Below are 27988 nucleotides of genomic sequence, written 5' to 3' on the forward strand. Positions count from 1 at the left end.
GTGCTGTGCTGTCTGTGTCTGCTGTGTCTGCTGTGCTGTGTCTGTGTTGTGTCTGTGCCGTCCGCTAGGGGCGCCGCGCTTGTCCGCGGCTGCGAGAAACAGCGCGCGGTGTCGCCTAGCGACTAAGGACGCGGCTAGTGCGAGCAGCCGGGTAAGGCCGCGCGTCTCTCCTCCGTCTCCCTCCTCCTCTGTCTCCCTCTCCCTCCTCCTCCTCGCACGCCTCACGCGACGATGGGAACGATGTCCCAATGGTTTTGTGGCCGGGTCGGGGGCTTCTTCCTCGTGGCTACAGCCGTAGGCCCGGCACGACCCCAGATGCGGACCCGCGGTCTCGGTCTGCTGCTGCTGCTGCGTCTCCACTGGCCCTGTCGGTGATCGTCTTTGCTGTCCCTGCTGCTTTGGGGGTCGTGAAGTTTGTTGTTGGCATTACCCGGCCATTAAGGGCATGAGGAAAAAACTGGTGAAAAAAACCTGTTATCGATGTGCCACGCATTAAAAAAACCATATCGAGCAATAAAACCTGAGGGAGAAACCAAAGAAGCTGCCACATTGGGGTTGATGGTCATCACGGAACCTGCAATTCTCAAACTAAACTAACATTGTAGTTTTATTTTCTATTTTACCAGGTAAGGCCCACTGAGCTCTTTTTCAGAAGCGACCTGGCCTCAACTGATATCTCAACGAAGTAACTTATCACTGCGGGAATGTATAGCAGCCAAATACCCTAAACGCACGTTCCTCAATGCGGAGGGGAAAACCGGAGGCCCCGGATAAAGATCCACGCGGCCACGGGCAGAGGGAGACACGCAACCTCCAAATATACAGCAGCAGCAGGCATCGTCAGGGTCGGGATCGAACCCATGACCTCCTGCGTACCAAGCGAGGTAGTTAACATCTCGAGACCAGAGGTCAATGGTTCGACGCCGTTTGACTCAGTGGTGCAGGCTTCTCGAGCCGTCGTGCACTGCCCCTGTTCACCCAGCAGTAACCACTTGCTACTCCACAGTGCGTCCAGTATCGGCAATTCGCACGTGGTGGGGTTAAGTGGACGAGTAGACCAAATACCCTCGAGATCTCACGCCAGTGGAGGCTCTTCTGTCGGCAGTGGCGTGAACCGGCAATTTCAGCCCTGAACCTTTACCTTTAACTGAGAAACGAGGGCAAATGTATTCAATAGAAACCAGAGCACACAACATAACCATTGTATTTATTTACCATGATAAGCCATTCATTTTATTTAACGTTGAGCTATGCTTGTGCACTGATTTCAATTAGTTCTGCAAAGCAGCTGTTTTTGCTCTGATTTATAGTTGGTTGACTTTTCTGTTGTTTATTTTTAGTTGCTTTTGCTCAGATTTCTGTTTGGCTGCTTGTTGTTCTGGTTTCAATTAATTGCTTTCACTCTGACTTCTATCTGCTTCATTGTTGGACAATACAAGACTCCAGGTCCCTCTTGAAAATGAGACTCATGCTGCTCTCTTGAATTTTCACCACCTGGTGAAGCAAACTCAACTTGAAACCGCTGCCTTCTCTGCCTGTCTGCCCGTGTCCGTGCAGTGTCTCTTTCGACGCAGGATGGGTAAGAAGGTGAAGAAGTCGGCGGAAGGTCCCCCGAAAGACGCGGTGAGTGGAGACAGTGGCTCTGCGAGGGGACGGGAGGACATCGGGCATCAAGATGAGGAGCAGGAGGATGAAGGCTGCTGGCTAATTGCTTGACTCCTTGGCTAACTGAGAAATATGTCCGGCTTTGGTCTGTGGAAAAGATGTAATGGCTTGGTCAAGTTGATGTAGACTGTGGCACGGTCTGCTGATGTACCCGGTGACATGTATTTTTTTATGTCTGATTATATATTTACATTTATTAAAATATGCAATCTGGAATATCCCTTGAGATGGAACTTCTTATTTGCAAAGGTTTGCATACAAAATCACCATGTATAATGACATGCATCAATACAATCACACAAAAGAGAGAAAGATCCCCCGTACACCCTTAGTAGACTTGGGGCAAGTGCCGTTAATGACTACTATTGAGGCCACAGTGGCATACGAGGGGCTGGGTGGCTGACATTTTTTAAAATCTTTAACTCACACCATTTGCGTTTACACAAGAAATATCTCATCCAGTCAAACACGTAAATACAGAACTAAGTGGTACACACAGCAGGTTCACGTCGAATGCACGCGCCCTGTGGCGGTTGCAGACATTGAATGGTAAGCGAGTTTTAATCACAGATTTAAATCAGCTGGGACTGGCAGCAAGAGTTGGTGGGTCTGGGAGATGGTTCCATGCTGAAGCAGCTCTGAGCGAGAGTGTGCCTGTGCGGGTTTGGTGACGGCTAAACTGTTGTGCCTGTGAGGTCAAAGAGTGGAGTTATTGTTGGAGTCAAACGAGAGATGTTGAGTTGAGGAAGAGGGTGGCATGTCAATGAAATGATGATGATGTCACCGCCCGTGCGATCAAACCCGCATAGGCACAGTGTGCCTGTGCGGGTTTGATCTCTAGGGATGATTAAACTTTTGTGCCTGTGGGACCGTGGAGCAGAGTTATTGTTGGAGTAAAACGAGAGATGTTGAGTTAAGCCACATGGGACTATTGTACATGTGAGAGTTATGTGATGTGTTCTGACAAGGGGCTGACAATCCCGTTGATGTAACAGTTTGAGCCGCTGCCCATAGAGAGCCACAGTGTGGCCACGGTGGTGCTGATGCTGCGTTCGCCTGAGCCTGACGTCTTGGCCAAAGCTTGCGATGCTCTCCACCGCTTCGCTGGCAAATGTATGTCCCCAGCACACACTCTCGCACACAATTACACTCACAGACGATTAAACACTCACACACCATCACATTCACACACCGTCACACTTACACATGATCCCACTCACTATCACACTCAAACATCTCACGGATCTCACTCATGGCATTGCACTCAGGGGAAATTATGGCGATGCGTTCATACCAAACGCTGTATGCAACACAAACGTATCTTTTGTATCATTGTTGAGAATATAAGTAGCAATAGAATATCATATCTGATCCTACACATAGAAAATAAAAGTATTATTTACACATTCCATCAGCCACATAGTCCTGTGCGACTGCATAGACACTGAATGTTGAAACCAGTCCAGAGTTTAGCTTTTTCTATACCCATGCTGCATAAATTATGCACTCCCAGAAGACTGTGGCTGTGTGGAGGGACAAATATGAGGAGCTGAATTATTTATTGTTTGCTTGTTTGATACTTTTATCCTGTGTCACCGATGAGTGTGCAACAATGTGTTTGTGCTGGGTTTGTGCCGTGGATATTTCTGAGTTTGTTCTGTGGCTTTTGCTGGGTTTGTGATGGTACTCTCGCTGGGTTTGTGCTGTGGCCCCTGATGGGATTTTCCCGGCTGTTTGATTGTCAGGCGAGGGAAACAGAGCGATGCTGATGGACCTTGGGGTTGTGGAGCCTTTGGCCTCTCTGCTCACACAGGACGACAAGACCGTTCGCAGGAACGCCATTGTGACCTTGGGCACGCTGGCATCAAATGGTGAGGTCATATTATTAGGGTTGTTAAATGACAACGGGTAAACTGGTAACCATGGGAGGGGAGTGGCAGTGGGAGAAGGTGGGAGAACGGGGGGGGGAATTTAGATTGAGTTCTCAGTGTTAATTAACGTGTCTAACAGTCATCAGTAAGCCGACCAGGGCTCCCCTCTGTTATCTTCTTGGTTCTTTCGGTAAAGTCACGTAGAATGAGAATAAAATAATAAAAATAAAACATAATAAGATAAATTCTCACGACGTTTCGGCCACAACACAAGTAGCCTTCTTCAGGTGAAGAAACAGGACTGTCTAGAACACAGCGCTCGAGTGAACACTGCCAAGCATGGGCGGCGTCTTTTAAGCTGTGTGGGAGGAATGAACATATGAATTAGCATGTTAAGGTGAGAGACTCGATAAGCTGAGCCTTCTTATCCCGGAGTTTGTTGAAGGATCTCAAAGTTATGTGGAATCCCTCCCCGTAGAGGCGGTGAAATTTCGATTTAAAGCTTTCGTGACTGCAGGGATTCATCTCCTTGGTTCTTTCGGTAAAGTTACGTGACTTTACCGAAAGAACCAAGGAGATGAATCCCTGCAGTCACGAAAGCTTTAAATCGAAATTTAATCCCCTCTGTTAGTCAAGCTAGCCAGGGTTTCCCTGTACACGCAAAAAAAACATTAAACAGATTTGATTTTATATCTTTTGAATTTTGAAGGAAACCTGTGTTTCTGTGTTTCTGTCTGCAGTTGCTGTGAGGAAGATCCTGTTGAATGCAGATGTCGTTTCACCTGTGTTAAAGCTGCTGTCACCTGAAGGCAGGTGATACACATCCAATGCAACCCCGACACTCATATCTAACAGACAGGGTCTCATGTCTAATATAGAGGTCTGTGCATATAAACATCTGGCAGTTCACGTGCATTGGTTCAAGCAAGCCTTGTGTAAAAATACTTGTCTGCTTATTTATTTTGTAGGCTATAATGGGATTGGTTCTCAGGCTTATTGTGTTAGTGTACGGATAATATATTTTGTATTAGCCATGTAGTGGGTTAAAACATTTTCAGTTTTTTCAGTTAAGGTCAGAAGGTCAGGAGGTCATCGTGGCCAAAGCTGTTCATACCACCGCACCTCCTCGCCAGCGCTTTCTCCCCTCCGCCAAATCCCTCAACTGTTGCACGGTAGATGTATGACCTCAAAGATCTACCTTGCCAGTCTCCCACCATCTGGCCTTAGGTCTTCTCTTCCCTTTGGTCGCCTATCTCAGCAATCGGCCCTCCTCCGTCCTGCCAATCATATCTGCAACACTTACTAACCATGTTTTCTTCCCAACTTTCAAGTTTCTTACCCTATCCTCGCCCTAACCTGCACACATCCACAATACTTCCCTGCCACGTTCTCTTCTGGACTTCTGCTCTGCTTATCTTGACTAGCAACGAAATTCCTAGCATGCGTCGCAGTCACCCATACTCAGTCCTTGCCTTTCGGCTAAGGCCACTAGAGTCATGGGGTAGGTATGGCTGACTTGTGATTTTCTCAGGGAAACCAGAACGATGTTTCCTTGCGTTTGCAGAGGAGGTGGTCTGCCACGAGTACGGCAGCCTTGTGCTGGCATGCCTGGCACAGGAGTTTAATGGCAAGGCAGGTGTGGTGGCACAGGGGGGCACCGCCTGTTTGGTCCGCCTGCTCACCAGTCCCGACCCTGATGTACAGAAGAACGCCGTGGAATGTCTCTCCCTGCTCGCGCAGGTCAGTCAATGAGCGTGTGTGTGCGTGCACATATACGTTCATTTGTGCAGAGCCGGTAGTGTCGTGGTCAGCGCACCGTGTTACGAATTCGACGACCTCAATTTGATTCTCGCTTACGACCAACATCGGTGGTAAATATGGGAAATGGTCCTGGACCTTCCTTAGGTCGACTCAGCCTCAAATGAGTACCTCGTGCAGGGTGTGTGTATGAATCAGCACGAGGGAGACAAAGGCTACTCTGGTGCCAGCCTTCATAGTTGCACGCTAACAGCAATTGCCCCAGTAATCTCTTAAGGCTGGCTAGAAGGGGTATCTTTGTCTTTTGTGTTTGAATGCCAAACAATGGTAATGTGTAACTCAAATACAGCCTTATTATTTTTCTCCTTTAGTCAGGAAAGCATCACCGAGTCTTAAAACTCTTTTTCATTAATTGGTGGTATAATTTTTCAAATTTGTAAAAGTTTTGACCATCTAGCCGGCACACAATGGCCTCTGCTCTTCATCGAATGACAGCATGTGATCTTTAATGTCTACTATGAAAGAAGCACACGGCACGTAGTACAGTTAACATGCCTTTATTATTAACCAGGGTGGCTTGCCAGATTCGAACTGCGAACCTCTGCTACAAGTGGTGAACGCGTTACCACTGGGCTGCGTTACCACTGGGCTGTGTCACTACACAATGAGACAATTTTAATTATTATCCATATCCACACCCTGCATATAAAACAATATACATATAAATCATTTTAATTTGGTGTATATCCACGACATAAACCCTTTCGAAAGATAGGCCAAGTTTAGTGTTTGGGAGATTATTGTTTTAGACAGGGATAGTTTCTGTTACTGCACGGGCCAAAGTTTCTGGCCTTTCCATACAGCTCCAGAAATAAAATTATATGAACATCACAGCTATAAACGTCATGGCAAGGTGAGCAACTTAGGAATCGGTTTGTTAAAAAGAAATGTCCATCACCACACTTGTGGTGTTTGCGCTGTGCAGGACACGGAGGGGCGCCTGGCATTGCATGCTTCACATGCCGTGCCGCCTCTGCTGGACCTTCTGGCTTCGGAGTTTCCAGTCATCCAGAAACTCGCTCTGGACACGCTGGTAGCGGTGGCACGCGACGGGGAGGGGCGCGGCGCTTTGCGCCAAGGGCTTGACCGCGTGGTCGGCATCCTGAGCCAGAAGGTGAGAGACCAACGTGGCCCGGGAATAGCGCTTTCGCCTTTTGTTGCGGTAGTTTGCAGTTAGTATCTGGCAGGCCACCCTGGTTATTATTGCGGTTGTGTGTATTAACCATAAAACACTACGCGGAGTCTGCTTCACTCACAGTGGACGTTAAAGATCTGCTGACGGCATTAAAAAAACTCAGCCATTGTGTGGCGGTGTCACGGTGCAATGTTTGCCAAATGAGAGAATTTATCCAGAAATCACTCAATCACATGCACAGTAGCAATAAATACTTCCTAACGGTAAATTATTGGCTACTTGCAGGCCACAAACTGAGTCACAGTGTACCACACAGCGACAGCTGCCACTGAGTGCCCTTTAAAGAGTTTGGCATGCTGTGTAATGGAAGCCGCTAATCTTAGGTAAAATTCCTCTGGGACGTCACAGCATGAAGGAGGGTGGCTCTGTCAAGACCAGCTCTAGATCGCGACTTTCACCATAGCTGCTGTCCCTGCTATACGGAGCTCGAGAGAGAGGCCCCTCGAGAGGGCATTGTGGCCTGAGATACCCTGAAAGAGTCAAAGTGATTTCCTGCTCAAATGAGCCTTGAAGAGGTGTTTATCTCCTGTTTATAGCCCTGAGCCAGCGGTGGAAATTCCACATTCATATGACAGGGTCGAGTCTATAGAACAATTAATGTTGATTTCCCCACATAGTGGTACCTATTTTATTGACCTCGGAAGAGAGGGATGATGGGCCAAGTCAACCTCCAACCAGGATTTCATCTCGCACCTCCAGACTGCAAGCCACCCGCCCTGCCACTGAGCCATCCGAGGGGATATTTTGATGGAGAGCACCGTGCTCTAGAAGAGGATGGCTGTATGTGGCGATAATGCGAGTCATGTAGTCACGGTGGTCTCCCGCAGGAGTGGATGGATCTGCACGCACAAGCGCTGCAGGTGTTCACGCTGTGCCTGGGAGACGTGGAGACTATGAGGCAGGCGCAGGGCAGTGGCACTTTGGAGACCATGCTGAGCTTCGTGACTGCCTCCAGTCAACCTGACCTTCAGAGCCATGCCACTCGTGCCCTTGCCCATATGGCTGGTTCCGGTGAGACACAATTTAGTTTTTTTTCACACACACAGTTGCTTAGCGCTACCCCAAAGGGGCCGTCCATAAATGACGTCACGCACCTGGGGGGGGGGAGGGGGTCAGACATTTGTGACGATGTGTGATGGGGGGGGGGTGAGAAATGTGACGTCACATCAAAATGCGCAACTTTAAATAAATATAGACAACACGTTCTACTTAATTAAATAGGCTTTTTAATAAATGTTTTCTCCTACAACATCAGAGTGCAGCGCCACATTAAATACGCACTACAATGACAATAGTTTAAAGCGATTTGAAGCATGTTTATTTTTTAGGGGGGGGGGCAGAGCTTTGTGACGTCATATTTGAGGGGGGGGTCTGACTTATTGTGACGCCGTGTGACGAGGGGGGGGGTCAAAAATCGTCTAAAATTGCGTGACGTCATTTATGGACGGCCCCAAAAGCCCAAAATGTCAAGCGGCCAGCAACAAACAGCACCATATAAGTTGTAATAGGTACAGAGTTAACACGCATCTTGAATTCAGCAAGTTTATTGTAACAGCTTGGGGAAACATACGATGGGAGGGAATTCCAAAGTACAGCAGTGCGCACGAAGAAGCAGAAAGAAAAGTGTTGTGACCTGCAGTGTGGCGGCTGAACACATCGTGGATGAGAGGAAGTAGTCTGTGTGGTAGACCGAGTCCTCAACGTGGGTGGAGGAATCAATTAGTTGAGTTAACGGGAACAGAAACCATGGTAGTAGCGATAGTAGAGTGATAAGGAGGCGACTGATTGCTGGTGAGTGACTCGAGTGAAGGGGCGAGTAGTGGATCATCTATCACCCCGTCTGCTGCTTCACTCTGAACTCTATCCGGTGCAGCGAGGTGGGAACTGGGTGCTCCACTCCAGCAGCAGGGCTCCAGCTTTGGCTGGATGTGAGCTTTGTGTCGTAACAGTAGGAATTACTCGGAGTTGAAGGAGGATTTGTCACTGAAAAGAAAAAAACGTGTAGACATGCATAGAAGAACTTGCTTGGTGCAGCTGTGTCTATCACCTTATTATTAGCATGAGCCTATCTTAATAGAACTGCATTTGTGATGTGGGGCTGTGAGTTTGTGCTCGTTGTAGCATAGTCCTTGTTCGTGTGTGTGTGCAGTGTGTCTCGCGTGGACTTAAGCATTGGCATCGGTGAGACGGACATGGCGCTGTAGTGGTTAGCAAATTGCCCGGGTTCGAATCCCGTTCACGACCTACATCAGTGGGCAATATCTCAACTGGTCCTGGGCCTCCCCTAGGTCCACTCGGCCTTAAATGAGTTCCTGGTTCAGCGTGTTAACATCAGCACTGGGGAGACAAAGGCAGCTGGGCATGGCCAGTCACCCCCTCGTGTGCCGTGCCGGCCGTAATATCACTTTCCCCAACAGTCTGTGAAAGGCTATATGGGGATGTTTGTCTTTGTCCCTTTGTGTGTGATGGCAATACGTATGCGAGCAGTTCTGCATGTTAATGTGCGGTTGTCTGGCTGTTGCAGACGAGAGCTGGGGGATTCTGCACGAGCAGGGTGTGGAGGCGGTGATGGTGGCGCTCTTGGGCTCTGCTGCCGGCGGCGATGCGGTCCGATCGGCTGCAGCTCACGCTGTGGCTGCCATGAGCCAGCGCCAAGCTGGTGCCATCGCCATTCACAGTCACGGTGAGCCTCGCTCGGCCATTCCTCCACCCGTCCTGAGGGCTCGCTCGGGCTACCAGACGGTTTTGTCTCATCCATGCTGTAGTCAACCACCACACTGCAGGTCACAACTACACACTCACTCAAGCACTAAACCACTCACTCACCCACCCACCCACTCACTCACTGACCCACTCACTCAATAACTTACTCACTCAACCACTCACTCACCTACTAACTAACTCACCTGTTAACTCACCCATTAACTCTTCTATAACTACCACCATGGTTACTGTCCTGTGAACTCCACTTGTTAATTACTCGCACTGCTCCGCTTTGGAAATCCCTCCCATTGTCTATTTTCCCATTATTACCTTTCTTAGTGCAAGACACGCATTAACGGTCATTTGTTACAACTTTAATAGTGCTGTTTATTGCTGTCTGACGTTTTGGGCCTTTGGGCCTCTGCTGAGCAACTGTGTAAAAAAATAACGCAAGTGTCTGCATCACTCTACAAGTTATTCTTTTGTCCAGAATGCAGTCTCATCAGCTGCCATGTAAACGTGAGCAGGGTGTTTTCGTGGTGCGAGGGGGCGGTAACACGACCCAGTGTTAGCGCGATCGCCGCTTTTTGCAGAAGTTTCGAGTTTACACTGCGGGAGTATTCCGTGACATCATTTGACACGAGTAGGCCATTGCATGCTGGTATCATGGACACATTTTAAAAATAAAAAAATCCCTGCAAATCACTCATGTATCACTTGATATCACACATCGTGCTAACCATCACCCCTGACTGGCAGACTAATGTGAGGAGTGCGTGTGAGTGCAAAAGTGATTGTAATTCCAAGTGCTGATGGTGACACGTGATGGTGGCTCTCTACAAGGGGGCACTGCCCAGCTGGTGCGGCTCTTGTCCAGTGAGAGTGCGGATGTACGGGAGACGGCTGTGCTGGCGCTCGCAAACCTCACGAGCACCCTCCCCGACACCTGCGGGTATCGCCGGGGCACAGGAACGCATACACATGTCTATGTGGTTTATTTTGTTTAACTGGGCGCCACGGTGGCGAGATGTTAAACTCCCTCATCTGGTATGCAGGAGGTCGTGGGTTCGATCCTGACCCTGACGCCTGTATATTTGGAGTTTGCGTGTTCTCCCCGTAGTCGTGTGGATTTTTCTCCGAGACCTCCAGTTTTTCCCTCCACATTTAGAAGAATGTGTTTAGAGCATTTGGCTACTATACATTTCCATATGATAAGCCAATTCCTTGAGCTATCATTTGTGGCCAGTCGCTTCTGAAAAAGAGCTGTGTAGCTCAGTGGACCTTGCCTGCTAAAATAAAAATTGTTTAGTTTAACCTGGGTGAGAACTGGCGAGACCAGAATATGGTCTCACTTGCAAAAGTGACCTAGATCATCAAAACGGAAAAAAGCAATTACATAAAAACAAAGCACAGCAATGAAGCGAATATAAATCGGAGCAAAATCAACCATATTACAGAAGCAATTTAAAACTGTGCACAAACATACATCGATATAAAATGTAATAAACTTGCTGAAACGAAGGTTGATTCAGACAAACAAAAGCTGCTTTGAATGTAGTAATATTGCTATGTTTGTGGCTTCCGTGCAGCACAGCGGCAGAAGGAGTAGAGGCTCTGCTGGGGCTGCTGGCTGCTGGGCGCTTGGCTGTACAGGCGGGTGCCAAGACGAGTCCTGCCGCCCATGCGGCTGTGGTGTTGGCAAACCTTGCCGGGCTAGAGCACCTGGTGCCTGGATTGCTGGCAAGCGGGGCTGTCGAAGCCATAGCTGCGCTTTTGTCTTCCCCAAATCCGCAATTGCAGGGCAAGGCTGCGCTGGCGCTTGCTGGCTTGATGTGCAGTGCCGAGGCTCGGGCACAGGTTGGTTGGGATGCTGCTGTCTCTGCCCCGCATGTTTAGAAACGTGGAGAATGTACACACGAGGTGGCATGCCGAGAGGTGGCATGTCACTTAGGTGGCATTTTGCTCGGTGGCTTGTCAATAGGTGACATGTTAGGTCCAAATTTTGATTTAAAGCTTTCGTGACTGCAGGGATTCATATTCTTGGTTCTTTCGGTAAAAAAGTCACGTAGAAGGGAAACAATACAATAAAAAAATATATAAAACAATAAAATTCTTACAACGTTTCGACTGCAACACACCTGATGATGATTGCTTGTGTTGCAATCGAAACGTCGTGAGAATTTTATTGTTTTATATTTTTATTGTTTCCCTTCTACGTGACTTTACCGAAAGAACCAAGAATATGTTAGGTCCACTTAAAGCCAGTAAAATTTCTGGTTCAGAGTTCTTGAATGCTCCAAAGTGAAATTGAATTCCTGCTCAAACGAGCATGGTAGCAGTACTATGTTTGTGTTTTTATTTGCCGTGCGTGGCACAGCTACGTATAGTGGGCGGCCTTGCCCCGCTGGTTCAGATGCTCGACTCAGACACGGTGGAGATACGCCGCACGGCATGCTGGGTGGTTTTCCTCTGCGCTGCGGACGAGCCCACAGCCATGGAGATCTGCCGCCTGGGGTGTGTGCCTCGGCCCCATCACAGCAGCTCAGGGCATTAGCGGATCGAAGGGGTGCGGGTGGGGCAGGGCGGTGATGTTTTGTTGATATTTACTGGAGAAAACACAATTAATGATTATATTAATTACTGTAGGGTCACCCCTTGCTGCCTCTGGCCTAAGGCTGTGCACAATCACTGCTCTCAGATCTTGTGCGTCGGCCTCAGCCGCTCTCTGCCTCTGCTCCTGCGTGGATTGTGAGGTTTATTTATTTATTGATCTATCCCTTGCGATGGAAATCCCATTTGCAAGGGTGTTCAGGGTGTCCATCCATGCACGCATAACAAACGCATAATGATGTCATGTATATGAACCTATAACTTACAGTTTGCCTTTGTATTGTATTTTAATAAGTTAATACATACTTGATTTGAAGCTTTCGTGACTGCAGGAATCCATACTCTTTGGTTCTTTCGGTAAAATCACGTTGATAGAAATGAAATAAAATAAAAGAAATCACGACGTTTCGATCGCAACACAAGCAAACTTCATCAGGTGGGACAACCACAGCAAGAAAATGCTGAAGTCGGCAGGAGAGCTGCCTTTGACTTTACCAAAAGAACCAAAGAGTAATACATACTTTAAACAATGCCCAGAATAGGTATATTGCTCGTTTCAAGTTTCAAGGTTATTTGTTTAGCCAGGTGAGAACTCCAGAGACCAGCATTGCGTCTTAATTTCAAGAGTAACCTGGGTCACCAAAATGACAAAAACAGAACATTTAAGAAAAACACAACTATAAAGCAAATTAATCGCAGCCAAAAGAAGAAATTGAAAACAGTGCACGGCCATAAACGATATTAAAATATATTATATTCTTAGTTCTTTCGGTAAAGTCACGTTGAAGGGAAACAATAAAATAATAAAATATATACTATTTATTATTATTTTTAATATATTTTATTATTTTATTGTTTCCCTTCAACGTGACTTTACCGAAAGAACTAAGAATATGAATTACTGCAGTCACGAAAGCTTTAAATCAAGATATTAAAATACATTTACAGACACAAATGTTGGCCAGGACAAATCTTTCCTACAAGCCACTCGTAGTGGAGTCACGCGACTGAAACAGCAAAATAGATCCTGGTTGGTTGTTGCATGAGACGTAAACGGGCACGGGTAGATGTCAAGTACGTGCCAAGTACCGAGGCGTTCACCTCCCGTATACCTCTTGGGCTGGGCGCCTGCGGCTTCCTCAGAGGCTTGGAGATGCTGCAGAGGCTGAACGAGTCGGAGACGCGCAGGAGTCGCTTCAGCGAGACGGCTCTGGCGCGCGTGCTGGACAGCAACCTCCCGCTCAAGTACAGCCGCACGGGGCGGCTGTCAGCACACAACACCATCGCCGATGGCTTCTATGATGCTGGCCCGGTGAGAACCCGTACTGAGCAGTTAAACCTGGCAACCGTTGTTTTGTGTGTTTTTCACACAGTTACTGGTGTTGTGGAAGGTTTACCATCATCATCATCAGACATTAGCAATCCATTGTTGGATGAACCCTTTCCCAAGCCACTGCCACATCTCGCAATTCTGCGATGCAACAAATCCATCCATAACGTGTGCATGAGCTGTATCATCGCTCCATTTCTTAGTAGGCCATCCTCTCGGAGGCGTTGCGTTCCTTGGTTATTAGTCTTGACCACCCTCCCTTCTAGCCGTGATGCATCCCAACCCCAGCCCACTTGGTTTTATTAACAGTTTGGATGCTATCATTAACCTGTATATTTCTCTTATCCATGGGTTCCTCTTGCTGTCTCACTGCAATTCCAAACATGCATTAGTCCATACTTCTTTGTGCAATTTTCAGTTTTTGTTCCATATTTCCCGGTAAGGCTGTCAGGTAGTTAGGAGCAAATATAGCTGTTGGTACACCGCAGTTAAGTCGATCAGTGGGTTAAGATGTGGGTACCCCCACGTCTTCTAACGTGTCCGGTCAGCGTGGAAGAGCGGACTGAATGAGAGTCCGCCGGCAGTGGCCGGAGCGAGCGCTTGCAGGGCTGCTCCTGTAGCTTCCCGCGGGCTGTGTGGTGTGCTTGTGCGAGCTGCGGCAGAGCGAGCACCGGCGCTCTCTGGAGGAGCTGGCGCGGACAGGGCCGAGCCGAAACCGCGCAGTACTCCTCGTCAACACGGCCCCTGCTGAGCAGTACGTGATCGTTCGCACTGCTCACTCACTCACGCTCACTCGCATTCACACCTCACTCGCGCTCACTTGCACGCACTCCTCCTCACTCACGCTCACTCGCACGCACTCCTCACTCACGCTTGCTCGCATTACTCACTCGCTCGCATTACTCACTCACTTGCACTCCTCGCTCGCTTGCTCGCCTCCACTCGGCAACACGTGAGGCTGTGTGCCATTGCACACACAAAAGCTCTCAGCCTTAACCGGGCCACCAGCTCAATAGAATTCGGCTTCACATGTGAGCGAGTGGGCTCACATGGCAACATATTTGCGCACGTGTTTTTATTTCAGTTAAAGCATTCCACGTGGATAATACCAGGGAATAGAACATCTTGTTTACAAGGGTGTCCAGGGTGTCAATTGACACATGCATAGCAAGCACAATTACACACACATACAGAGACAATACAATCACACACACGCAAAGAAACGACACGATTACACATCCATGCAAAGACATACACTCACAAAGACCAAGATCCTCCACTTTAGGCTTAACAGACTGTTGGGGAAAATGGTGTTAGAGAGCACCTATTAAGGCCAGCACGGCACACAAGGGGTGGGTGGCCAGCACCATGCTCATTATAGGACGACATAGGGCAGGCCCCAGAAACCGGTTCAGATATATTCATATTCTTAGCTTTTTCGGTAAAGTCACGTTGAAGGGAAACAATAAAATAATAAAAAATCTATATATAAAACAATAAAAATTCAGATATGTCAGTGACCTTGGTCACAAGCGGGAATGGAACTCGGGTCGCTAGGCTCATTGTGCAATGCGCTAACCACGGTACTACCGATCACTCAAGAACAATGCGATCTCTTGGTGAATTTGAATGCGTCGTTGTTTGCGCTCAACGCACTTGCTTTGCTCCATTCTGAATATGCCTCACCCGCTCCATTGCTACAATGCACGAGAGTGTTTTGTCTGCGTGCACACTCGTGCAATATTCACCCAATTCCATTTCAATGTTTCTTTTAACTTAATTGTACTTTCAACGGGGTTTTTTTTTAAGTAATTTCCTCGCAGGAAAATAATGCAACTTTTCGTGATGTTTGTTGCGCTGTTTTCAATTTATTCTGGAGCATGATTGTTATTTTGCTCTAGGTTGAAATTGGGTGTATCTGCTCCAATTTATATTTAATTTATTTTGCTCGGATTTCTATTTGCCTCATTGTTATACTTTGCCTTTACGTTATTGCGTTTGTCTTTTCGATAGCCAAAGCCACGCTTGTAAATTAGATTTTATCCCACCCTCTTTGAGTTTTGAACAGGGTAAGCAAAATAAACTTGTAACGGAGTTTGAGCACAAGCGTGGCACTGTCGGTGCAGGCTGAACGTGGTTGATCCCCTTGTGGAGAAGCCCCCAGACCCAGCGGCAAGTGGGCGTGTGTCCTCCCTCCAAGCCAAGGGCTCCAAGACTCCCAGGTGAGCTGCACAAAGATTGTTGATTGCTGAAGCAGCACTCACGGATTCACTCCAGTCACTCGGTCACCAGTGGTCAGTTGCTTCCTTATCACTCTTCGATTACTTCTACCACGGTTACCATTCCCGTGAACTTTGCTCATTGATTTCTTCAACCATATTGGGTACTCGGTCAACCAGACTTTGTCTCATCCACACTGTTCAACCACCATACAATAAACCACACACTCACCCACTGACTCAACACACTGCAGGTCACATTACTTTTCCTTTCTGCTGCTTCCCTTCCACCGTTCCACTTTGGAATTCCCTCCTCTCCCCTCTTCACCCAATCTCTTATACTAACTGTTATCTATATTCTTGGTTCTTTCGGTAAAGTCACGTATAAGGGAAATAATATAATACAAATAAAACTATATTATTATTTTCCTTCTACGTGACTTTACCGAAAGAACCAAGAATATGGATCCCTGCAGTCACGAAAGCTTTAAATCGAAATTTAACTATCTATTACAACTTTGGTTAGTGCTGTTTGTTGCTCGCTCTTTGATGTTTTAGGGCCCTGTGCTCAGAAAATGTGTTTTAAAAAAATGCAAAGGTTGCACGACAATACGGAAATATCGTTGCGTTACCCCACCAATCGTTCAACTCTTACAGTAAGACTAAGACCAAGGGACGGAAGGAGGAAGAACGGGCGCCGGAGGAGGAGGCCCCTGGGCCCGCCATGCGGATGGAAGGGGCCACCATTGAGCAGCCGCCATGGCAGCTACCCCCTGACCCCGAGCTGCGGGTGTTTGTCGAGGAGGCGATTAGAGCGGTACTACCCTTGGCCTGCCCGCGCCTGCAGGCCGCCACTCTCGCCAGGTAATCACAATTACGATAGAGCGCTTGACACACGATAAGTGACTTACACCGCATCCCAGTGGCAGCTGTCTCTGTGCGGTACAAGGTGATAGCACCTGCAAATGGGCATGAGTCTGTCAATAAGGGACGATTATTGCTATGTGTAATCCCAATTGAGTAATATACAGGTAAAAAATGTTTATTGGACTCTCTAATGATGTCCTGGGATCTGTAAGGTCCTCTGCGAAGCAGAGCGGCCTGCTAGATTCGAACTGTGAACCTATATAACTTCTATTTCACCCGCGTGACTCACCCCTCCTTAATCTGTGCTCAGCTTCCCATGCCGCCCACCCACCTTCACTTGTTGTTGCACCACGTGACACAGCCCTAGCTGATTCCTGAGCTTAATGTGATGGCGTGTGCTTGCGACGGTACCGTAGGCTTGTGTCTGATAGGATGGGAGGCCCGGTGGAGCGCGACTCTCTCAGCGACTTCAGCTGGGAGCTGCACGTAAGCCAGCTCAAGAACGAGCTCCAGTCCAACCTCATCCCGCTGGGCCGCATCCAGAGAGGAGTGCAGCCGCACCGAGCGCTGCTCTTCAAGGTGCAGCCCAGGGGCTCGGTGGCCGTGTGGCGGCGTGAAGACCCTCGTGTTGTGAATGAGGTTTATAACAAGGGGACTCGCAATTGGAAGGTTGCGAGTTCAAAGGGAAGTTGAGGTGGGATTGCTATCTGTATTGCTGTGGATAGATTTGGACACAAATTAAGCTGCTTTAAAATACGTTGTTGGCCTATGAGCACAGAAGTCGGAGATGAATGCTAGTGAGTGTTGTAGATGTGATTAGACAGGATTGGGTAGAGCTGATTGCCAAAGCAGGTATTGGAGTGGACTCCAATTCGGTAACCACGGGGAAGACCTAAGAGCAGATATGATGGTGGGATGCTTGAGCCCAGACCTTGGAGGTCACGTGTCTACTGTGCCGTAGTTGTGGGATCTGGCGGAGGAGAGAAAGTGCTTGTCGTGAGGTGTTGTGGCATCAACGGCTTTGGCCACGCTGACTTCTTGATCTTGATCTGTATGCCGACGGGGTGTACGCCTACACGCAGGTGGTGGCCGATCGCCTGGGTGTGCCCTGCAGCCTGGTCAGAGGTCCCTATAACCATGCCTGGAACGAGCTGCTTCTGCCGCCCGCGCCACCCCAGCCGGCGGTGCCTGCGGACGGCCTCTCTCATCCTGCGTCTAACGGCCCTCTGCTATTGCCCCCTCAGCTGCACGTTGTGGACCTCATTCACAACGTAGGGGCGCTGCTCCATGCCGACAGTGCCGAGGCCTCCAATTACACGCATTTGTGAGGTCACGTCTCCCCAGCCCCAAAGAGGAACCTGAATGCACCAGTCACTGCAGCTACCATCGCGACACCATGGGTGACGGTCTTGCTTCTCATGTTAGGGCAGATATTAGGCACCAAACAATTCTCCACATTCAGCTGATGCAGTCAGGATTTGGGGGAATGATTCACGAATATCTTTCATTGGCGTTGTGAATTATATAGAACATGTGGAGGTGGTAAGGTACCCACGAAACTTTTTTTTTACGACCCAATCGTTGACTGCTGTTCGTTTAAGCCAGAAGTGCCGCTTACATGTACAATTCTCAGCACTGTTATGAATGTAATCATTTGTATTTCACGAGTTGTCACATGCCTAGAAAGTCTAAGACAATGGAAACTGGCAGACTAATGCTCGCTGGCAGGCCATGGTGTTGACATTATGCAACACAGGGACAGCTGCCACTGGGAATTCCCTTTCAAAATGTTTGAGATGTGACGCAAGTCCATAATCGTGTGAAGGGCGCTCATCAAAACAAATGATCAATATTAATTGTACATGCCGGGAGTGTTAACTAAAGGGACATTGCCACTCAATCTCATTTTGTTCAATTTCATACAGAGACAGTGGAAAATGAGGCTATGCAAAACCTGCGAAGTTCCATTCTTCGGTATCAATGCAAAAGAAATGTGCACACGAGTGGACCGGTTTTGTTATACATGTTGCCAAATTTTCTACCAACTCTCTTCGCATGTACGAGTATACATAACACAATACAAAACTGACAGTTGATGTTTTATTTGAATGTACATTATGAAACAACATTGCAGTACAATACCAAACAAACGGTACGAACCTAAAATTCTGAGTATTTACAGCTCCGCCAGAGGTGATTGTGCTGGGCAACATGAATGTATAAAACTTACGGTGTTGCAATATTTCTGATTTTATGTCAAATTGCTGTGAAAAAAATGTTATTCTCCAGAACCTTTGTTGGACTAGCTAGTATTTTCTTCACAAAGCTAAAGTACAAAAAAGCATGGTAACAATAGTGGTTGCAGTTGTTTATCTGATAAAGGTTTCCAGAAAATTAAGCACTCAATATTCTTACATATACCAAAACATGAAACCCTTCTAAAAATATCTGTTCCCCAAAATTTTACTCATGACAAAAAAATAATTTAATCCATTATTACAGAACTGCAACTTTAAACTTGACCAATGAATTTGTTACAATAAAAAATTTCATCTGGAAATATCCCTTGAGACGGCAAGTCCAGGGCTATCAACTGGCACGTGCATAGCAAACGCGTAATGGCACGCACACACGTGTTTAGGGGCAGGTCTAAAATTTGTCTGCACTAAATTTTTCCACCAAAATTAAGTATTATCATCATCATCAATGCCTGGGTAAGGCATCTGGATTTCTGTGTGGCTCTTGTAGTACCACTATCATTACTGCAGAGGAAACCTCTGTATCAAATAGGTGCGCGTCTGTCCAGCCTGCCCCTTGCACCACGTTGAATACTAAAGGAACGTTGGCTCCAACCGGACGCTCAGCGCCGCATGAAGTTTTTGTCGAGCGCAGCAGCCGTGCGCTGGATGGAGTGCACCTTCCGCTTGACTCGGTCTTCTACGGAGGACGAGGCAGCGCTCTCCAGCTTCATGGCACTGGTGACAAAGCAGACAGGGTCACTTATTATTATCACCATGCTTATTTACCCAGGAAAGCCTCACTGTGGATCAGCTCTTTGTTATGAAGGTTCTGAAGTTCCGGCAGGCAAGACAATTGCTGTGTTTTTTTCCAAAGTAATTTGTGGATAATTTGGATCATGACGCCAGCACATAATGGCCTCCTCTTCCAATGACGTTGCGGGATCTTTAACGTCTGCTATAAGTGAAGCAAACTGTATGTGGTATTTTACAGTGAATTCACACAACAGAATTAAAAAGTCAGGGCGATTGATGATGCAGCACTAATTCACTGCATTAACTCGACCACCCAAGGCCAGTCCACCACCTTAGCACTCTTCTATCACTACTACCATGGTTATTGATCTAGTGAAGTTCAAGGATTGATTCCTCCACCCATGTTGAGGATTTGGTCTACCAGACTGTTTTGTCTCATCCACACTGTTCAACCACCATACGTGCAGGTCACAACAACACACTCAACCACCATATTGCAGGTCACAACAACACACTCAACCACCATATTGCAGGTCACAACACTTCTCGCTATGCTTCTCTTGCACTGCTCTGCTTTCAAATTCCCTCCCATCGTCTCTTTTTCCAAGCTCTGATAACAGGCTTGCTTAATTAAAGAAAAATTCAAACTTCTTTCTACAAGTCTATGCTCAGCAACTCTTCAGTAAAAAAAAAACGGCGGCATCTCATATTGGAACCGCGAGCTTCTGCAACATGCAAAAAACGCACTACCGCTCAGCCACGTCGGCAAGCTCTACTGTCAGCCAGCGAAACGGAAGATTTCGATGAAGGTTGCTCCTGTGTGCTAGTGGCTATGCTAGGGGGACTGAGGGACTGCGTGAACTTACTGCAGGAAGCGGCCATCGCGCTTGTCGCTGCGCTCACGCTGGCGCTCACGTTCATCCTCCTGCCGGTACCGGTTCACGTTCTCCACCCTCTGCTCATCTCGCCACTTGGCATTCTGCATCATCTCCTCGCGCCGTTTCTCCAGCTCTTCCGCTGACAATTTGCTGCAAGGTAGTGACACAAACTAAACACGTAAGTCTTCACAGCGAATGTTAAGCTTTGTACTTTATTTTTGAAATGGGCTGTATAATGATCTGGCCAAACTTGTCATTAAGACCCCACATCACCTCACAGTCAAACAAATTCAACTGTCACGTGTACAAGTATTTAATGACACGCCAATTATTATTGTTCCAGTCATTTTGAAATCCTGGATTTTATTGACTTCCTGGACCTTGTCCTGAAGATACTTGGTGCAGTTTCAAGCAAATTGTCGTATATAATTGCAAAAGTTGGTTGCGAAACTTGTCAGAATAACTAGAAACAGTAAAAATTGGTGTATAAAATCTTAAACACATAAAAAAAATTTGATTTAAAGCTTTCGTGACTGCAGTAATTCATATTCTTAGCTCTTTCGGTAAAGTCACGTTGAAGGGAAACAATAAAATATATATAAAACAATAAAAATTCTCACGACGTTTCGACCATAACACAAACGGTCATCATCAGGTGTGAAAACCAACGGCAAGAAACATTTGGTTTTCACACCTGATGATGACCGTTTGTGTTATGGTCGAAACGTTGTGAGAATTTTTATTGTTTTATATATTTTTTATTATTTTATTGTTTCCCTTCAACGTGACTTTACCGAAAGAGCTAAGAATACATACAAAATTGTTGGGTGGTGGTGGGTCCTTGTGACAGAAATTTGTCGAGATCAATGAGTGGCCAAACCCAAAAAACATGTTTCTAATAATAGTTAAATGCAATTATAAGGAAAGCTCCAAAGCCCAAAAGCCCACAGGTTCACTTGTGGGTTGGTTGCTAAAGTGTTATTTTGATGTCGATCTGATTTAAAGTTCGGTAATTGTCCAAACCCAACGTAAATGAAGCTGTTTTACTCAAGCCAATGACATCCACAACAGGATATGGGACTGGAGGTAAAGAAACCCAAAGTATGCTTCACACAGCAATTCATACAACGTATTTGGAGTTTACGGATGTTTTTTTTGTTATACTCCACTGGTATTTTTATGGTGCGATGATAGACCATGGAAAATGAACAAACAGGACGTTTAAGGACCTAGAGGTGTGTGCAGGTGGGCGACGCTGATAAGGGGCTGGAGGAGTTGAGGTTCTGCATCTCTTGCTCACAGACTCGGCCGCAGCATTTCTGTCAAGATAAACATGCACAATGCACAGGTTCAAATGCCATGGGCTGCATTTAATGTACTAAAATCAAAGTGATGCTCAAATGGGCATTGAAGCGGTGTTCATATCCTGTTCATAGCCCCGAGCCAGTGGTGGATGTATACATTTCCATGGTGTGGGGAAGTCTATCCATAGGATCACTGCTGACTTCTCCCCTAACAGGTACGAATTTAATTACCCTCGGAGGGAGGAATGATGGCCGGAGTCAATCTCCAACCAGGATTTTAACTCACAACCTCTTCAGTGCAAACCACTCAGCCACGGTTATTGAAATTATTTTCATTCACGGAATATTTTCAATGAGTAAAATGCTAATAAAGAATTAAAGCTTTCGTGACTGCATAAATTACTCATTGGTTTTTTCGGTAAAGTCACGTATGTAGGAATACCATAAAATTATATCAAAACAAATCAATCACGACGTTTCGACCGCAACACAAGCGATCCTCATCAGGTGTAAAAAACAAATCACGGAGGTAAATACGAAAGCTTTAATTCTTTATTAACACACTTCTACGGGGAAGTTACCTTTGCAATTCTGTCCTAAACGTGGTGTGCCCCTTACTTGCTCCTGCCCCTCCCCCCCGCCTCTGCTGCGTTGCAGCCCGTGCTTCCTCCTGCTCATCCCCCCGCTTCTGAGGCTGTGCCCTTTCTCTCTGGCCCCTCCCCCCACCTTCACTTCTTATTTAAGGCTTCTGTTCATCCGACTCTTTTTCCTTGCTTCTCTGTCCGTCCTTGCCTCTTGGTGTCTCTGTATATGTATTTCTGACTTGTACCTCGTATTTGTTCACTCTGTCTACGCTGGTATGTTCAATCCAGAGGTTGAACACGAAATTTAACACTCGTCTGAAATTCGTGGTCCATCAGGTAAGTGTCTAACTGTGTTGTTGACCTGACTGGTTGTGCGTCACATATTTTTTCTTAGGTTTGTTGAATTATCGTCTCTCATCTTGTTGTATTTACCTCATTGATTTGTTTTTTACACCTGATGAGGATCGCTTGTGTTGCGGTCGAAACGTCGTGATTGATTTGTTTTAATATAATTTTATGGTATTCCTACATACGTGACTTTACCGAAAAAACCAATGAGTAGAGTAAAATGCTCTTTACCAAACTGCACTGACCAGCATTATAATGTACTGTATAGCCATATACTTCATATACTTCATAATGCTCCAACGTCCCACACAGTGGATTTACAAAAGGTGTAGAACGATGCATCCTTTACTCCTTCCAAGGTAAATAACGCAATGTAACATTCTGGGTTTGCCGACATGTGCACAACGTGCGTGCCAATAAGCCATCTACAATACTTACATTTATACACCATCTGAAAGGGACTGCCTGTCAAGATGCTGATTAGCGAGCTCACCTCTGTGGGTTGGCTGCCATGTGGGACTCTGGAGCCGTCTCTTTGTGCCGCCCGTGGTGAAACTGGCCATCAGGGGAGACGGAACTTCTGGCTTCCCGAGACGACACAAATGTATCTCTGTGCCGCTCACGGTGATGTTCTTTTATCTGCAATGGTGGAGTCAAGTGCAGTTCATACAATTACAGTAAAACCTTGGATTGCCGGTAACTTGGTCTGCGAGTGTTTTGCAAGACGAGCAACAATTTTAAATAAATATTAATTTGATAAACGAGTGAGGGTCTTGCAATACGAGTAGTACGTATACGCTGTGTCTGCCGAGCGTCACATGATCACAACTGATATCCGAGTGCTTTTATATACGAGTGCTTTGGATTACAAACACGTTTCGGAACGAATTATGCTTGCAATCCAAGGTTGTACTGTATACAGTTAGGATTTAAATATGCTCTACATGCAACCACAACGTAGAGAAAAAAATATCGGTGGGCATATACATTTTATATACACAAAGAAGTCAAAGGCAGAGGAAAGTCTTAAGCTTGTACTTGAACAGCGGCAGGGAGTCAACAGCATGGATGTCTGGGGAAAAGAATGTTCCAAACTATGGACGCAGCAGAGTAAAATTGAGTGATCTTACACTGAGCAAAGGTTGACTGTGAGCTTTTATAAAGCGCTGGCTACTATAACGGATTGTGTGTGGAGGGGGGGGAGCATTGTGATGAGAGAAGACAGAGGGAGCAGAGTGCGTGGAGGGGCAGAAGAGTTAGGGACCAGTCTATGCAGGACCATGAAGATGTTGAGTGTAATCTAGATGTTATCTGAACAAATTATTTGATGCTGCTGCATTTGGCAGCGGTACACAAGCAGTTAATCTCACATTCGTCGATACCGCTGTGGCGTTTTAGGCAATGGCCATTTTTTGCAGGACACATTAGATATTCATCTGACATTTGTCCGAGAGCCATCCATGAGGGCAACGTGGTCTCATATATGGGTGTGACTGGGCCATGTGGCTGAGCTATGAGGCAGCGGAATTTTGGATATATTTGGCAAGCTTGGTGAAGAGGAAATTGTGTAGTTTATCAGTTTTAACAAGGCAGCCTACACGAGAAGACTAATACATGTTTAGTTATAAATAAGATGCTCACCTGAAGGCCGTAATCGCCCCTCTTATACTGAGACTTTTCACCGTGGGATTCTTCTTGCGATGGTTTCTTATGATTCCTAAAGGAGCACAAAGCGTTATTTAATAGCAGAACGCATGGCGGTCGACGTGACACTTGCTGGGTGACGCTGTAGGTGCCGGAGTTGCTGCACGAGCGCTGCCTCACCTCGATCGTGCCTCCCTGTCGCTCTCACTGCTCGACTCGTGCCGCCGCCTGTGCTTGTTCTTCTTCTTCTTCTTGTTCTTCTTCTCTTTTTTCTTTTCTTTCAAGATGTTCTTTTTCAGCTGCAAAACAACACCACGACCAGAAATACTTTAAAATAACTTTACCAATAAAATATTGAACATGGAGATTTTCGTAGGCAATGATTCAAAATACATTTTGGGTTGGGCTACGTAATTATCTGGTCATGCATTGTAAGACCCTCCACCACCCAATATAGCCAAACAATGCAGTTGTCCAGTGTACAAGCATTTACACACCAATGGTTATTGTATTAGCTCACCGGTACGTTGAAGAACGGGTCTCATTACTAAATTTATCAATCAAAATATATGACATTTGGTTTGAGGCTGCGTCAAACATCATCAGGGCAAGATCTAGGAAGTCATCACCAAACTCACTGAATTTTGTCCTGAAGACGCTTGACGCACTTCAATCGGAATGTTGTATCTAAGCTTTACAGGTCTTACCATTTCTTTAATTTTCTTCATTTTCACAGGGTTCTGAAGGACCTCCCTCTTCTTCTGTTCTTCTTTTTTTCTGTGGAAATGGCAGAGATTAGTTAATGATGTGCCAGTTGACCCACGCTCACTGCAAAAATGTAAACGTATAAGTGTCGCTATGAAACCTATTCATCCTGAAGCCAAAGTCCACTGACACAACAGCTGCAATTCGCCACTAAGTGGCAGTGACATCACCACAGCAGTTGTGCCGGGCAAGGTGCACTTGAAGCCACGTGAAGTGTCCAAGGCTTAGGTTTGCTGGCAGGAGGTGACGGGAGAGACGCAGATGTTTTGGGTTGACTGAGATGACTGGCAGATGCACCACCTGTGCCCTCTACTTCGCTCGTTGTGAGCGTTGCTCATGTGCCCTCCATTGTTGCTCGAGAGGGACTGCGTCCAAATTCCCAGTAGCATTCTTGACGAGCCTCCTCCATAAAGGTGATATTGAAGTCCAATCAGCTCCAGATCTTCCTATACGACATCAGCCCACCTCTTCTCTAGACCGTGCCTTGCCCATTTAGCCCCCTCTATCCAGCTAAAAAGCTGCTTAGGTATGCGGTGGCTGGACATGCGGGCTATATGAGCCAGCCAATGCAGCTTTGCTTGCCGGAAGAACTCACTGATGGGACTGTGTTGAGAACTTTATAGGCTCTGCGAGTTCTTCATACAATCCAGCCTGGTTAAAGCCAGGAAGGACTGTTTGTAAGCAAGCCAAACTGAATGTTTCAAACCAGTGCAGATGTTCCTTATGAGGGGTCCAGGTTTCGCAAGTATAGAGAAGGGCATAACTGTGGCTGAGAAGACCTAGAGCGTTGTATGGCATGACAGGCCAGGTAGCTTCCACAATGTTATACAGCCATTTTTTTTGTCTACGTGGCTTTACCGAAAGACCCAAAGAATATAAATTCCAGCAGTCACGAAAGCTTTTAGTCAAGAGTTATAAAGCCAATCACATACACTCTCACCCTGTCATTACTCGTATGGGAAACATCGTAATATAGAAATAAGAACCAATGTATAAAATGCCGGTATATGTGGTTTGTATTCTTAGAAGTGACGGTATGGCCTACCGTCGTATACCTGTCCAATCGGCCACTGCCCATACCTTTACATGGTTTACCCATCCTACGAAATTACAGGGCAGTCTTGATTTGAAGCTTGCGTGACTGCAGGAATCCATACTCTTTGGTTCTTTCAGTAAGTTACGTAGATAGAAAATTAATAGATCACAACGTTTCGATCGCAACACAAGCAATCGTATTCAGGTGTCAGAGAGAAAGCTACTGAAACAAGGTCTTATATAGGCCTAAGATGGGTGCAGCCTCAGGGTACAGGGCAGCAGTGTGACACAGTGGTAACACTTGTAACATGTGCCACAACAACAAATAGTTGGGTTAGATATCCCCTTGTTATGCATGGGTTTCCTCCCATTCACTGGCCAAACATCCCAATGTAGCAGGACAATCCTGAATAAAGAGTCTCAGACTCTGTGCGGCTTTCCTGAGTAAAACAAATAATTAGCATTATTACATGCATTAATATTCCCACTTGTTGGACATCATACTGGCCAGGATTTACAATTTACCTGATGAGAAAGAGTGGGTCCTCCCGGATTTTGGCAGCCATGTCATTGGCAGAAAGGGGCGTGGTGGTGGCCGCGAAGATGGATCCAGTCGGGAGCCCCGTGCTGGTTGGGCCAGGAGGTTCCTCCATGAGCTTGTCACTCGCGTATTTGTCAATGGGCTTTCCCAGCAGGTACTCCTCGCGATTCACGAGGCTTCCAGGACCCTGGTACATCCAGTCCAGACGCGTGTCCTTCTTCCTGTTGGGTCACACATGACCGCGTTAGCACATTCAAATAAAGAGGCATTGGTATACGTCAAAAGAACGGGAGAGCACATACAAGCAACGCTTCCTATAATACGGGAAAATCCTCTGCGCTCTCACTAATGTTTATATCAGAACGTTTTCAGAACCTGTAGACTGGAGCAATCCGATGAGCTATGAAGCTCTTTTTCACAGATGTCCAGTCGAGCGGTGGGTACAGAGAATAAACAGCATTAAATTACGCAAATTATCATCACCGAATACCTGGCTACAGGTCCTAAGAACTACAGTAGTCATGTTGAGTTTTAACAGTGGCCAAGTCACGTCTGTGGGAGGGGACGCGGTATGGTTGGCGTGTGGGCAACCCGCACGTTATGACGCCGCCCTGCTCGGCGTGACGTTGGATGTCCTCCCGGGATCGCTCCTCCGCCAGCTCCTTCTGGAGCTCATCGATCTTCTTCTGCTCGGCCTCATGCTTCTGCTCAGCCTTCCACACACGCTCGATATTCCGCAGTGTCTGTGGATGCCAGCTCTTCTTCAGATTCTGAAAGCAGCAGACACAATACACTGCATTGGTTAGCTTGTGGATTACTCAAGGCAGATTGGCTGTAACCATAATTCTGTAAGGATAGGGTTGCAGGGGGTTGATGTGTTGATCTCTTGATTGTGTACGCGCACTAAATCACGTAATCATCAGAATCTTTAGTTAGACTGTAGGAATCCGATGAGCTCTGAAGCTCTTTTTCCATAGATATCCACTACGTAGGCAATTTAAATTATGGAAAGCGACTCTGCCGGACACACTAGAGTACGTAACTTAAAGTAATCATGAGCATCGTTGTGGAGAATTTAAGTAACAAAATAAATAAGCAGACGCTATTTAAGTAAAAGAATCTCCACATTTACGGAGTGGCTTCCGGGCCTGGTCGCTAGCGGCCAGGCCCGAATCGGGCCCGGAGTAAATCGCCGCCCGTCTCACCAGATCGCCGCCTCCCATCGCGGCGGGAGAGGAGGCGAGACGCAGACGACGACGAGAAGGGAGCGCAGGGGGAGCACAGGGAGAGGGAGACGGGGAGAGGGAGACGGGGAGAGGGAGACGGGGAGAGGGAGACGTGGAGAGGGAGACGGGGAGAGGGAGACGGGGAGAGGGAGACGGGGAGAGGGAGACGTGGAGAGGGAGACGGGGAGAGGGAGACGTGGAGAGGGAGACGTGGAGAGTGAGACGTGGAGAGTGAGACGTGGAGAGTGAGACGTTGAGAGTGAGACGTGGAGAGTGAGACGTGGAGAGGGAGACGTGGAGAGGGAGACGCGGCGAGCTGCGACCGTCTCTGATGGCGCCTCGCTACACCGGAAACCAACTTTTCACCGCAGTCCCTGACCTCTGTGTTAAAC

The 27988-nt window shown here is 47.0% G+C and overlaps 2 protein-coding genes across 3 annotated transcripts; one reads left to right on the forward strand and one right to left on the reverse strand.

Annotated features, from left to right (window-relative positions):
- The first annotated feature begins 44 nt into the window (after positions 1-44).
- Positions 45-18520, forward strand: ARMC3 (armadillo repeat containing 3). 2 transcript variants are annotated; one of them, XM_032951837.2, is made up of 18 exons: positions 45-151; positions 1558-1623; positions 2661-2778; positions 3411-3536; positions 4277-4345; positions 5101-5276; positions 6280-6468; positions 7377-7560; positions 9074-9232; positions 10096-10204; positions 10842-11109; positions 11630-11766; positions 13006-13174; positions 13846-13946; positions 15319-15414; positions 16069-16275; positions 16695-16857; positions 17361-18520. In XM_032951837.2, the coding sequence occupies exons 2-18, from the start codon at positions 1576-1578 to the stop codon at positions 17604-17606; spliced, it is 2565 nt and encodes an 854-aa protein (XP_032807728.1). In that variant the 5' UTR covers positions 45-151; positions 1558-1575; the 3' UTR covers positions 17607-18520. The 2 variants fall into 2 exon arrangements, with proteins under 2 accessions (XP_032807728.1, XP_032807730.1); XM_032951839.2 differs by having other exon boundaries at positions 13855-13946.
- CWC25 (CWC25 spliceosome associated protein) lies at positions 18365-27974 on the reverse strand. Its single transcript, XM_032951840.2, has 10 exons — positions 27576-27974; positions 26968-27140; positions 26355-26591; positions 24737-24806; positions 24210-24328; positions 24027-24102; positions 22879-23024; positions 21379-21468; positions 20138-20299; positions 18365-19253 (listed from the first exon to the last, which is right to left on the reverse strand). The coding sequence occupies exons 1-10, from the start codon at positions 27591-27593 to the stop codon at positions 19139-19141; spliced, it is 1206 nt and encodes a 401-aa protein (XP_032807731.1). The 5' UTR covers positions 27594-27974; the 3' UTR covers positions 18365-19138.
- Between the last annotated feature and the right edge of the window lie 14 nt (positions 27975-27988).

Source organism: Petromyzon marinus, chromosome 10 (genome assembly GCF_048934315.1).
Source record: "Petromyzon marinus isolate PM22_M1 ecotype Great Lakes invasive population chromosome 10, UKy_Petmar_22M1.pri1.0, whole genome shotgun sequence".
In the NCBI taxonomy this organism is placed as follows: domain Eukaryota; kingdom Metazoa; phylum Chordata; class Hyperoartia; order Petromyzontiformes; family Petromyzontidae; genus Petromyzon; species Petromyzon marinus.